General features: G+C 37.1%; 1 protein-coding gene and 1 long non-coding RNA gene across 2 annotated transcripts; one reads left to right on the forward strand and one right to left on the reverse strand.

Moving 5' to 3' along the window:
* Nucleotides 1-1,145: 1,145 nt before the first annotated feature.
* Nucleotides 1,146-13,116, reverse strand: LOC103712562 (myosin-12). Its single transcript, XM_008799111.5, has 40 exons — nt 12,904-13,116; nt 12,673-12,801; nt 11,374-11,517; nt 11,136-11,281; nt 10,894-11,050; nt 10,711-10,769; nt 10,460-10,619; nt 10,184-10,333; nt 9,967-10,103; nt 9,730-9,876; nt 9,401-9,502; nt 9,234-9,291; nt 9,045-9,146; nt 8,904-8,941; nt 8,314-8,440; nt 8,058-8,228; nt 7,826-7,957; nt 7,625-7,731; nt 7,447-7,507; nt 7,132-7,309; nt 6,838-7,043; nt 6,578-6,697; nt 6,349-6,447; nt 6,049-6,264; nt 5,685-5,824; nt 5,459-5,560; nt 5,255-5,369; nt 5,112-5,162; nt 4,908-4,973; nt 4,615-4,785; nt 4,361-4,516; nt 3,856-4,062; nt 3,623-3,769; nt 3,433-3,503; nt 3,197-3,296; nt 3,021-3,077; nt 2,880-2,936; nt 2,731-2,811; nt 1,820-1,902; nt 1,146-1,686 (listed from the first exon to the last, which is right to left on the reverse strand). The coding sequence occupies exons 1-40, from the start codon at nt 12,904-12,906 to the stop codon at nt 1,560-1,562; spliced, it is 4,680 nt and encodes a 1,559-aa protein (XP_008797333.3). The 5' UTR covers nt 12,907-13,116; the 3' UTR covers nt 1,146-1,559.
* LOC103712561 (uncharacterized) lies at nt 10,502-11,646 on the forward strand. The gene is made up of 3 exons (XR_005513124.2): nt 10,502-10,639; nt 11,142-11,275; nt 11,389-11,646. It is a non-coding gene; the product is annotated as an uncharacterized LOC103712561 (long non-coding RNA).
* Nucleotides 13,117-14,111: the final 995 nt, after the last annotated feature.

The following is a 14,111-nucleotide window of genomic DNA, read 5'->3' on the forward strand; positions in this document are numbered from 1 at the left end:
GAACTTTTGACAGCTTCGGGGACTTCTTCTCGGCTCTTATTGCACTTCTGATGCTTATTTTCTGGGAGCCTCCGTCTCCTAATTTTTTTAAAGTGAACTTCGATTATGGTACGTGAATGATGGCAATAAAGATAAAGCAGAATTTATAATTAGGGAACCAGACTCTAAATTGATATCAGCTGAGGGAGAGCCCGAGCTTTGACACATCGATCTCAAGAGCGAAATTGAAATCCGCATAAGCTGGTATTATCTATGCTCAGCACAGCCTAAGAGCTGACTTTATCCTTGTTGAGGGCGACTCAGCTACAATAATTACCTAAATTCAAGCATAGACTAAAAAGATGGGGATGCACACCACTTGTTACAACATATTTGCAACATAACAAGAGGAAATACCTTCTCTATCATGAAGCATATTTACTGTGAGACAAATAGACCATGGATTGGGTGGAGCCTTCTTCGTAGCTCATCACTCAAATTATGTACTGTGGACCGATGTCACACATGCATCAGCAAAATTTCAGAATATATTATTTTTTTATTTTTTTTTGAATATGTTCATGCTAAAATAGCATAAATATTTTGCCTTAATAGGAAAAAAAAACTTTTTACTGTAAGATTTATTTTAGCAAAGCATTTGTCCTCTCTAAATTTTCTATCCCCGTCCATAAGATCATAATTGGAGGGAAGTTTGGCAAGGTTTATGGGCTGATGATGATTGAAATACTTGAAGTGATCACCATATTTAAAGAGCAGATTTGCCGATGTTTGGTGGATGTGGGAGCATGGACAAATTTGACACCCTTAATACATTTTTCTTTCCTCCCTTATACATCAAATCATTTGATATCCACCCATGCTACCAACAAATAAAAGATGACACATCTGAATTCATGCCTTGTCATCTGCAATTGAATCAAATACATATCACAGCTGCAAAGTGCTGCAATATAAACTTGTTTTTAATTATTAGCATCACATAACCACTAAAAAGCAGAACAAAAATGGAGACAACAGCACCAAAATACTACAAATAAGTTTTACATTAGATTTTTTTTTTTTTTTTTTGAGGAAATATGAGAAGTTATCTCAGACTTTGAATCCATGCACTCAGAGATATGGAAAAAAAAACAAACATAAAAGACTTCCTAATGAATCCCTTTCCATTATCAGTTTATGAAGGAAGAAAAAAAAACAACATGCATTAACATGTTTTTTTTTTTTTGATGACAAATAATCCAAGAAATGCAAACTCGACTCTCTCTCTCTCTCTCTCTCTCTCTCTCTCTCTCTCTCTATTTTGCAATTTGTAAAATAAAAAAAAATAAAAAAGAGCTTCCCTGTTTTTTTACAATCAAAGTAACAAACCCTCCAACAAAACCCAACTCCAAAAGACACACCTTTGACTCAAAAAATCAGTGAGATTTTCCAAAGGAGAAAAAAAAACAAAAAATTACCATTTTTTTGAACACCCAAGAAAATGGCACCCAAAAAAATTACATTCCACATTCCCTTTCCTTTGACAATAAAAAAAATGGAAAAATGGGAAAAAAATTCTCTCAATCCGTGCGCTGTTGTAAGAGGAAATGGAACTCCGAGTTGTGTCGGAGGAGCGGCGGCGGCTCCACGTCGGCGAGGCTGATGTCCAGCACCGACCGTGATATGTCGTCCAACGAGAACGGTATGCTGTCATTAATTTTTTTTTTTAATGTTAATATTTTCCATAATCTAGCTCTTCTCCTTGTGATTTTTTTAGATAAAAAGATGAATTCTTTAATGAGTTTTAGAAATTTTATTATAGTTGGGTTGTTGATCTTACCTCGAATCGTCATCCAACAAGAAAGAATTATTTGGCATGTTGATCGAGTCATCGGTCATCATTGTCCTCATCTTACCAATTACCTGATATCAGTTTGATTGATATGAAAAAGGTGTTAGCTTTCTCTATTTTTTTTGGTCGTCCTGTCATGCACACAAGATGTTTGATACATTGTTGTATAGGTATGAGTGGATTATTTTTCTTTTGGTTTAGAGAGAAAGGCGAGGTAGACCAAGCGCACTATAATTATCCAAGTCCAAAACCTTGGTGATATACAGTAAGACTTGAAGAATCTAGAATTCTGGTTGCCAAGCAAAGGGTGTGCCTTAGTTCATGGAAGTTCGAATTTTCATCGCTAGGCAAGATTATAGGAGGGCGTTATGAAGCTGGCAAGGATATCTTCAATTTTTTTATTTTTTAGGGATAATGTTGATGTGTGCCAATGGGCGACCAATGTTCCATTGTCCTGGTAGGGTGATTGTCCCGGTACACCTAAAAGTAAAATTTAGGCATTAGAGGTGCAGAAGGCTGGTGTTTTAGATAGGATTGTCGCTGATAGCCATGCTCTGCAGCTGGCATCTTCGTCAGTCTACTCTATGACGATCACACTATGTCATGCTAGCGCATTCCACTTGATGGCTTTCGCTCTAGTTCAACCAAGTAGGCCGTTCTGTGTATCTGCTACACTCTGGTCATTGGATAGCTCTTCTTATTGGTGACTTTCTTTCTAGCCATTTTTGTTTTTCTTAGGTTGCTCATTCCATCAATTGAACTCCAGATTCGGGCTAGCTCTAATGCCAGATTTATGACTATGATCTATACACCTAAAATAAATAGAAGCCAGGCTTGTCGAAGACTCAACTCTCAACAACAGATATTCTTGAAGTAAATGAATGGAAGGATATACTCACATCTTGAGATAAGCCTTGTGTTCCATATTTGTCGTCCCAAAACATCGTTCCAATCCGATAGATTTGAGGAATGCTCAAGACCTGGAAGAAATGCTTAGAATCCTAAAATCTGTTTTGTTTTGGGGAAATTAGTTCTGTTTCTAGCTTACCGGGCATAACTCATTCATGATCTCTTCCAAGGATTTGTGTGCCTTCTGATGCAAAACCTGCATGTGGAAGATGCTGTGTTCTGTTTATCTGTTCACAAAATTGATAATGGGCATTTACATAGGATACACTGTCCAACATACCAGAAATCCGATTGCTTGCCTAATGTGTTGGAGCTCATCCCATGCAGACCCTGCAAACTGGAAGTAGATAAATGTTATCAGAAAATTCCTACCAGTTTCCTCCTTTTCATTATTTTTCCTTATGTTTGATTTCATGCTAAATATTGTATACTAATATGCTGACTCTATTTAGCTACCTCTTCCGTAGCTTTGGAGCACCATTGTTCCAACTCCTGCAAGCCAGCCTTAACAAATTCTCCATTGCTAAATGAGCAGCATTCCCGACGGAGTAGCAAGCTGCAGATAAACCAAGTAGCATATTATACAAGATTTTAAGTCTTTTTTTTCTTCCTTTCTTAGACCACTTTTGATGGAGTAGCTACTTCTTTGTTCTTAGTCATTAGACATGTTGGTTATTTCCAGGAACACATACCTGTTAAAGAGTTGTACATTTATGAATGCAAATACTTGGCTGAAAATTTTCCTTATTATCATAGAAGGCACCTGGAAGAAACATATATGATATAAAACATTCTTTTTCGAAATTTAGAATTTCCTGTATGAAATGTTCGATGAGTATTCTGATGCATCTTGTTAAACGATAAAGGAAGCTTTGAACTTACAAAATTTTCACACATTATCCCCAATATGCGATCCAAGCTCTTGACAATACTTTGCCAGTGCATACTAGATGCTTGCTTTGCTACTATAGTGGAATGGATACTCTTGGAAGATCCACGAATTGATCTAGCTCTTACAGATCTTGGTGCCTGTGATCAGTTTTTTTTTTTAACTTTACTGAACATATTTTCTAGAGGTTATTGCTGAAGATCACATATTTTGTTCATGGATATACCTGTATGCACATTGTTAAGAATGGACTGATCTCTTTCTTCATACTGTCTCTGATCATTCCATATATTTTCTCAACATAAGCAGTTAGATGTTGCTTAAATAGTAAGGCTGGGTATTTTGCTTCCACTCTGGACTGGTCATCAGATTTGCCTACCATTCCACTGTACCCACTGGAAATCCCCATTCCTGATGAAGATGAACGGGTGTTCTGCAAGTACACATTGATCAATATTAATAAATGAAATGGTTTTGTAATATTTGAAAACACTATTATTGCAAGTCCGAGAAAACTAGAGGATTGGTGTTGCATAGTTAGATCCAGTTATATTAATAAGACAAAAAGGCCAAAAAATGAAATGTATTCCCGACAAACTAATCAGGACTACCTTAATTGAGGGAATGTTGGCTTTTCATGAGGAGATCCAGCTATAAAAATTTTGAAATATTTCCTAGTTTGACTACTTTGCTGCCTAGACATGAATTTACTAATGTATCAAATATCTTACTCGTGCCATTCTACTGAACAAAGTGACAGTTGTGGTTCGACTTCGGTGTGATTTTGTAGTTGATGCACTGCTTGCTTTGAGAGTGTTTTGTAGAAGAAATAAAAGGGTAGATGTTGTTGAAAGCCAATAAGCAAGTTCTCCAACATTCTCCTGATTCTGAACATGGCAGGAAATAAATTAACCAAATGAGGGAGTTCCTTAGCAGCATGGACAAAGAACTGTTATGAGTACAAGCTCAAGTCATAGAGCACAACCTCAACTGATGACCTGATTGTATGAATGATGCGATCAAATATGTTTGTCTTCTCTGCTTCAAATGAGTGCCACTGGAGCAGTGACTTGTAAACAATACATGCTGCAGCTGGCCTCTTCTTGTCAAAACGCTTATCCTCCATGAGACACTTGATAAGTGCATCATGGTTTTCCTATATATACAAAACAATTACAGAATTTGACGTTAAGGAATGGAAAACAAGGAATGTCTCAGAGTTGGCTTTCTTCTTGGTTCCTGTAGGTATTATGCTGGGATAGGTGGCTACTGACATACCTGTTGCCTGTCTGTTAGAGACTTCTGTTTGCTTAGAGCTGGTACAAGAGGGAAAACCAGTGACTCCTGCAAGTAAACTTTTGTTAGCTTATAACTAAGATTTTTGCGGTAACTCCTCTTTTATCAGCATTAGTATTCTTCACAATATCTTTTAGCAGAACCAGCACCCCCCCCCCCAAGAAAAAAAATAGCTTGTACACATACTTTTGTAATTACTTTGGATTCTTCTCCATCTTGGTGGCCATTCTCCAAGGCCTGAATCATAAGATAATTAGTTGCCTGAGAAAATATACTAAATTAATGAAGAGATGCCACAGGGTACCTAAAACTGCTGATGATTGCTGTACCTTAATGACTGGTGGTTCTACCAGTTCAGTAGTTATAGCTGGTTGCGTAACTACCACTGGTCGACTTTGCAGGAGCTGATTCTCTGATTCCAATGTGGCAATTTTGCTCTCAAGGCTGGACATGAAATGACAAAGTTGCCAAGTGATATTCTTTGGGAAATCAAATTTGAAAAATTGCAGCTTCCTAAATAAAACAGGAAATACCTTTTGATTTGCTCTGACAAATCTTCATTTGTTGATGCAACCAAAGATTGCTGCCGCAGGACCTGGTTCTCAGACTCTATGCTACAGATATTTGTTTCAAGTCTGCAATATAAAATAGATGAACAGTTGTATTTTATTACTGTGGAGTACCTAATTTTTTCCTAAACATAAATATACGGAGAAGTCCAAATAAAAGCTAATAGAGAGCAGATGTTGCATCTGTTACCTTTCTATCGTCTCTTGCAGTTGACTTAATTTTGACTGGTATTCTTCTGTGTCTTTAAGTAATGCTTCAGTTTGTTTTTGAACCTCAGAATATCTTTTCTCAAATTCTTCAGCTCTGCTTTTGAAGATACTTAACTCATCCTACATTAAATAAAAAGGCTTATTCAGCCAATGTTTATTATAGATTCTTCTTCAGTATGATACTTTTGCTGCATATAAAATGTATGAAGATTCAAAGCATCGTCTTTCAGCTCTTGTTTCCTATTCAAAAACTAGTTACCATGATTGCGTTTAGTTATATAGGAAATATATGTCAAGTAAACAGAATAGTGGGGCCTTGAGTGGAGCCTTGATATGTTCTTTACCTCTAGCTCTTTATTGTGATTTGTTAACAACTCTAACTTGGCATTATCCACAACAGGCACTTCTTTGATTACTGGTGGTGCTTGTTCAATTGCTATTCTTGCAGCTTCTTTTTCCTTGATTATTGTCGCATGGGCTTCCTCAAGCTTCTCCTGCGTTTCCTGTAATGCAGATTGTAGTTTTGCAATTTCTTGCCCTTTGGCTTCTTCAAGGTCAATCTACATCACATAATAAACCCCATATTAAATTTATTGAACTACTGTAGTCATCACTTATCCTATCCGATTGAGATGATAAAGTACCCTCATGTGTTTTTCAAATTCTAATCTCCACGTAAGCTCCTCGACGCGCTTTTCTAACTTGTCCTTGGCTTCTTTGAGTGCCCCCGTCTCCCTTGCAGCCTGTATATAGATCTTACTGCTATTAGTATGTTGTAAATCCAGCAGAATGAGTATCTTCACTCCTCAATAAAATCATAGGACGAGAGAAATTCACTCAAAGTATAACACTTGATTTTTGAGGACAGCTCACCATTCTGAGCTTCCGAAGCTCCTTTCTTGCAATGCGTGCTCTCCAGAGGCATTGAAGTATCAAAGTGGCCTTCTTTTGTTGTTTATAAGCTGATCGAGCTTGATGCAAACGCCATTGAGTCTGTAAGCCATAATAGTAAGTAATGACAACTCCAGCTTAGACACACACACAATCACACAAACATATATAATTCAAACGTCTTATCCATTGCCTAATATCCACATTGAATTTTAAAACCTGCATCCATTTACAACATATACCTGAATGATTATAGCAGCCTTAGTTCTCCTTCTATGTCTATACTCATTACGGGCCGCCATGGCACATAATCCTGTCTGTATAACTATTGTTGCTGCCCGCAATTTTGTATAAGCTTTTCTGGCAGTATGAGCACGTGTATATTTCTGTATACGTATTGAAGCATCTTCTCTCCTCATATATTCGTATAGCTTTCGTGCAAGTCTTGCTGCAGGATGCAATGGGAACATATGAGACCATGTCAGCAGTTAAATTTTTACATGCACATGAAATAGTCATAGAAGAAAGTAAAATACCTCTCCACAGTTTTTGCATCTGAATTGAGGCTTGCCGTAGAATAATGAATTCCTTCCGTGCCAGATGTGTTCGTATCTGCCTCTGGATAAGTCTTGCAGCATTAGCCAAAACTTCAATTCTTCGAGCATCTAGCTCAGCCATCTGACCTGCTCTGAGGAACACCTTTGTCTTTCCTATCTGATAGCAATAAATATGATCTGAAATTCTTAGAATATACAATTTCCATTTCCACAGAAAACAGTGCGTCTAGTTTTTTTCCCTATTCACTGTTTTTTTGGCGGGCATTCACTTGTCGGGTTATTAATTGCAGTTACCTGATAGCCCTTCAAGCCCATTCTATCACAAATAGCTGCACATGCTGCCTTCTCATCGGAGCTGCAATAAGATTAAGTGGTTGACATATCACTGGAAGTAGCACACCCTTTGAAATGGGCACTCAGTTCATGCTTAAAAGTTAACTAACTTCTTATTTGTTAGAAAGCTTTTTCTTACCTGTCTATAACATCTGGTGCAAGCATTCCAAAACGATCAATGAACTCATCAAATGTTCTCTTTGTGGGGTACCCTGCACAACTGATCCTGATTGCTTCTAGCACACCCTATATCAGGAAAAGAGTCAAAAACGTATTATTGGAATTATAAGTTACTGTAATTTCCTCTTAGAGGAATCCCAGCCCAAAATGTTTTACTGACCCCACATCTCAATTGGTTCAAGACATTGATATTTTCAAAGATCCCTGGTTTCAGTACAGCATTGGGCTTCACACATCTTATGTAATGTGGCTCTGTTGTGTTGAGAGTTTCCATGAGTGACTGTAGTTGTTGCTGCCAAATTTAGTCAAAAGCTTATCAGAATTTCGAGATAAGAGAATTTCAGGATATGTTTTTTGCCAAGATGGAGTGCATGCCTATAGTAAGGGCATACCTTAAAGCGAGTACCAATGGAGGAGAACTTGGACTGCTTTGAAGATTCTTCTGGTAATGGAGGAAAGAGATTTGCTACGAAAGGATCCTTTGAGGCAATTAATAAAGCTTGATGTTCTGCCACGACGTAATCTTTGTTCTTGTCAAGGAACTGATCGGCTTGGTATGTAACCTGTTAAGTAGAAAACTTGTGCTTTGAATGCCTTGCTAGCATAACTTTTGCCCGAGGATTAATTTTTATTTGGATTTTTACTTACATCTCCAGCATAATGATTGATGTTGAAGGCAGTTCGAGCAAGTTTTGGCTTGCTGAAACGCTTGTGTCCCTTGTATGTTTGGTACATCTTCTGCGCAAATGTCTCATGAGTTGATTTTGGAAACATGCTGCAACATATGAAATATTTTCATTGATCTGCTTTTTTAATATTAGCTAGAATTGAAGACAATATTTATAGGGAGGAACAGCATGTGGATAATGCATTTCATTCTATATATGAATCAGTTCTGAAATAAATCAAACTGGATATTAAAATTTTTATGTTGATTCAAATCCCAAGATATGCATTTGTTAAAGAAGGTGTTTTGGAACATATGTTACAATATGAAGAAACTTCTGACTTAGTTAACAGGTTGGCTGAACCGATAATCCCATCTTAGGTCAAATTTGATGCGGTAATCCTAGATATATACAGAGCACCCTACTAATCAAGTTTTCTTGTTTTCTGCTATAATATTTTTAATGCTCCACTGATGTATTATCTATCATAGTTTATAATAATTGCTCTATGATGAAGTTTTCTAATAATCATAATAATCTCTTTCCTTTGCAATGGAATAGTGAATATACCATGCCTCGTCCAAAAGTGCAATTATTCCTCCAGGTTTCTGCATACAGATGCAAAGTAATCGCTATGAGTACCCTCTTGCTTTTCTATGAACTTAGTATATATTCAGATACTTAGCATTAAATGGTAGGCTCAGGCTGTACCTTTTCTATAAGATCCAACACATCTTGATTGTCTACAAACTCCACATAACTCCAGTTGATTTCTTCTCTTGTGTACTCTTCCTGCTCCATCTTAAATACATGCTGTAGAAATATTTGCATACTTCACATTAGTAGACATCATTTCATAATGCATGGAAGTTACACAAGGTTCAGCTAAGCTATGCATACTTGATTGAAATGCTGTTGCAGTTTCTCATTTGTTAAGTTGATACATAGTTGCTCAAAACTGCCAGATAAAAAATTTGATCGTGAAAAAACTTGATAATATACCCATGAAGATGGTTATGTTGTTAGGTACTGTGATTTTAATTGGAAAACTAGTTTCAGTAGCTCACCTGTTTATCTTGAAGCTCTCAAAACCATAGATATCAAGTACTCCAATTATGTTTGTTGCATTAGGATCCTGACCAATTGAACTGTTGATTTTGTCTACGATCCTGCGATGAGGAACAGAGTAGGCCTCCTATAAGCCATGGACATACCCTGAACTTCGGATACAATGACTTACAAATGTTTGAAACTTTCAAAGTTACGGTAGCTTACTGAACATACCAAGTTAATAAAAAGCTAGTTTTGGCAGTTTCCCGAACAAGATAACAGAAACCAAGTTTGTAAATTTAGCATGATAAACATGCAGGAATATTGGATCATATTGGGTCCTTACCAGTCAAATAACCTTGAGTATACTGTCTTTGCTAAAGCATCACGGCTAAGTGCAGCTGAATCTGGATCAAGAAGCTTTGTGATGTTACCATCTGGTGTAACTATCACTCGCTTACAAAGAGAGTCTTCAAGTAGCTTCTCATCACACCTGAGAGAATCAATATCTTCAGTGTGTAAGAAGAATGATCGGAAAATGACTGAAAGGAAGTTTATTAAGCTCATGAGATTTGGTTTGCACATTAGCAGCTCGGCTGCTGTTTTAAGGTGGTAGACTGCCTTCTCATCCTTTATCTTGGAGGAATCGATTTCATTCCCTTTAGCAAATTTGATATTCCCCAGGTGAAGGATAGCAGCCACTACACAGAAGATTGCATCCTACAAATGGAAAATTAATCTTATGTTAATTTTGATGACTTATAATTTTTGTTGAAGTATGATTCCTGTCACATCATTACCTGCTCTTCCTGACTAATTCCAACAACATCCATGGCATTTCTAGTCTCCAGGTATTCCCTTGCATCATCCACATTTGCTACTTCATAACAGTTTGTTTGATTTAGATAATGGAATATTCTCGGATCTGCAACTTTAAACTTCTTTGCATCCTGAAAAATGATTTATCCCTTTGTTTACAATGGAATTCACAGTCTAGAGAAGCAAATTTTGATGTAGGCTTCTTATTTTAAGTTTTATCTGTATTATAACATTTCGGAGTTTAGGTGTGGAAATACCTCTGGTGGTGCAGCACAGAGCATGTAGAAGCAATGATAGTTCCTCTCAGGGTCAGATACCTGGCAAACTCTCGAGCGCTCAAGAAGATATGTGCGGACTGCAGCTCCAGAAATCTTCCCATATTTGTCAAATTGGATTTCAACAAATTTACCGAAACGACTGAGTGAACACTTCTCCATGTAAGTATTCATTGAGTTCTAAAATCTTGCTTGCAAAAACAATACATTCAACAGAAGTGCATGTTAGTCACCTTGAATTATTGTTCTTGACCGTCTTGGCATTCCCAAATGCTTCTAATACTGGATTAGACTGCATTGAATAACATCAACATTTATTACGCTGCATGTACATTTTTCTTTTTTATGGATTATCCAGTGATTCATATTGGACATTTTTAGAAAGTTCTGATTAAGATTAAGGGAGTATGTTTTACCTCCAAGACTTGCTGCTCTACTGTTCTACCCTCTGTACCTGATCTTCCACCCATGAAAGCTAGATATCTCATGAGCATTTTTGTTGTCTCTGTTTTACCCGCCCCACTCTCCCCACTAACCAAGATAGCTTGGCTCCCCTGATCATTAATCATTGCTCTGATACAGACTCACCATTAGCAGCTGTGTCAATAGGTTTATACTTGAATTATGATGCTGAAAATCAAATCTATGTATCTTCTACCTGTAGCAGGCATCTGCGACTGCAAAAAGATGTGGACTTAGCTCCCCAAATGCAGCACCATTGTACTGTTCCATCATGTGTACGTCGTAGAGATGAGGCAACCTTCGGAAAGGGTTCACTGCAATTAATATATTCCCTGTGTATGTCTGTCGAATTTATATGTCTTGTGAGGGCTTACGTTCCCTGTTTTGAACAAAGCTTTTGATTTGAATAGGGAAAATGGATGATGATAACGTACATATATTTCATTCAGGGAATAGCGGGAGGCGAGGTTAGATAAAACTCCTGGTTCATGGAGGTAAGCCAACTTGGTCATATCATCTACCCCAGCAGGAGGAGCTTCTGTATCCTTCGGATAGATACTGGAAAGATTTGCCACTATCTGCATAGTTGATCAATGTATGAATTAATCTTTGTAAGATATCATTACTGAGTGGAGTATTCAAATACTGTAAAATGTGACAAGCTATTTCATTTTGTTCCTAAAATGGTAAAATTCCATTGGACACCAGAATCTTGGAAGTTTTATTCCTATAACAGTAGCATGTGAATCTAGCTACAACATTATGCTTGAACTAGATAGTGGCCATGATGTTTTTTAAATTGTCATTTATGGAAAAAAAAATATCTTCATTTTGTTGGATGCTTTAGCTATGATGTAAGTAATTCGACCAGAAGGACATAAAAAAGTTCACATTTATCAAATCTTGTGAATCTCTTTTTTTTTCGAAGTATGTCAAGCTCCGTGTCCAAATGAGGTGTTTGACTATTTTAATGATGAGAATCATACAGGTTTCTAAGGCTACTGATGAGTGGATTTATATAAATGATAAACAGAAGTAATGGAGCATCATGATTAAATTGTGATTGTCAAAGAATTTGACAGAAACTGGTAGCAGGGAACTGGTTGAACATAAAACAGCTTCATGATTTGATTAAGACTGTCAAAGGATCGGTAGCACTTCAGATTGCAGACTGGATGCTTTCATGGAAAATTAATTGGATCCGAATTCATAATTCAAATGAATCATTCTTTAAGCATTTTGGATTGGTAAAGATTGATCCTCTATTTCTGTTGTTGCTTGATAAAAGAGAATTTTGATAAATAGACCGAAACGCACAGCCATGCAGGCTAGAACTTCATGATGATGGCCAACTATTGCTAATATTCTATGAATTATGGTCGACTTTTCTTTTAGACATAACACCAGCATCAAAAAGCTATCTATCTATGAGTTTTATGATTTAGCTCATACGTCTGATCATATATGCAGATTTTTCATGATCCAGAAAATTTCATATTGTTTATATGATCAGTTTATTATTGATCTGAATTGTAAACTTAGAACTGGCTCTGAAAGATAAAAAGGATCAGAGATTTTCATCTTGCGTTCACCCTGCCAAAGAAAATTCAGGCATGACAACTGCAAAAGTGTATTGATTGGATCCATAGCATCAAAAAAAGAAAGAATCCAAGAAGAAAGAATTGATAGGAATCTGAAAGGTGATTCATTCGATGGATGCAGTATCAACCCACCGTCTTCCCGTTCATGTTGATTATGGTGGCATCGCTGCCTTTGATCTCCGTGACTTCGCCATCGATCCAGGCGAGCTCAGGATCCTCGACCCACACATGAGAACCGACGATGATGTTCACCGGAGTCCCCTGACCATCCAAAGAGAAGCAATGATCAAAACAATCAGCCAATGGACACAAAAATAATGCCATACTTCATCCATGAAGATAACTCAATGATCATAAACTCACCATGCTTCAATCACTATACGATATTGATCATCCAATCTCAAACTAGAGATAGAGAGAGGTGGAAAGAGAAGGGAGGAGGGATGTTTCTTCAAGGCAAATGGTGGGGAAAGGAGAGAAGAAAAGGGAAAGATTGGAATGGTTAAGCGAGGTGGGGGACTGGAAAGCAGGGCGGTGGGGTGGGGGTGGTGGTGGTGGTGACTCGAAAAAAAAAAAGAGAGCGAGCCAGCCAACCTTTAAGCTGTGCCAGGTCGGAAGGTGATGTGGCATGGGGCGGTGGTGCTGGCGGCTGCTGAAGCTATCTATGGCTTGGCTTGGAGCCTCTCGGTGTTGGATTCCGTTTCCATATTGTCTCTGAGATCAGATTTAGTGTCGGCGGCGGTTAGATTTTTATCTCTTTCTTGTCTGGACTCGGGTTGCCGTAGCGACGCCAAACAGTATCTAGTGCACTTTTAATATGGACAGGTAAATGGTTGTGCTGCCGAAAGCATGGATTATTGGTAAGTTTTTAGATACCAACTATGGGTTTTAATAATGACCTTATAACCGTTATAACAGTTGTAACAGTTTCTGCAACTCCTCTCCGTGGGAAAAAAATAATAATAGCTATTTATAATATAAATGACGGCCATTATTTTCACCTATACTATTTTTTGAATAAAATAATATTGTTTTCAAAATTTATTTTTTACTTCCAAATCTCGGCCCGAAAAAATAATATGATTTTATTTCATAAAAAATAACAAATCTTATTTTAGTAATTATTTTACTATTAAAAATTTTAAAAATTGTTTTTATGATAAATAATGGCAGTTAGGTTTTGCTATAAACTAGACCTAAACACAACTGTTTATTATGGGATTTTTGTTCGACCAAGTATTAACTTTTATGGAGGTGAATATGGTTTATTCTCACATGTGTGGGTCGAGGTACCATGCAATGATATTTTATATAAATAATTTAGCAGATCTATTTTGGTTCCCTGAATCATGCTGCCTCAAGTTTGTTTTTAAAGTCAAGACCTCCAAAGATGAGAGAAATATTTACCAAACAAATTTGAATTGGGTCAATTTAATGGGGTCGGGTCTAGTTTATTGTTTTCAAAACTTTTGAAGTGGCCATAAATTTAGTTTGCAATTGGAGAGTTTGACTCAAATCGTGAACTCAGATTTACCAAAGGCTTAGCTTAATGAGTTGCAAGCATCTCCATT

Source organism: Phoenix dactylifera, chromosome 5 (genome assembly GCF_051530095.1).
Source record: "Phoenix dactylifera cultivar Ajwa chromosome 5, Ajwa_hap1_PhDact_Kaust_v1.1, whole genome shotgun sequence".
NCBI classification, from domain to species: Eukaryota; Viridiplantae; Streptophyta; class Magnoliopsida; order Arecales; family Arecaceae; genus Phoenix; species Phoenix dactylifera.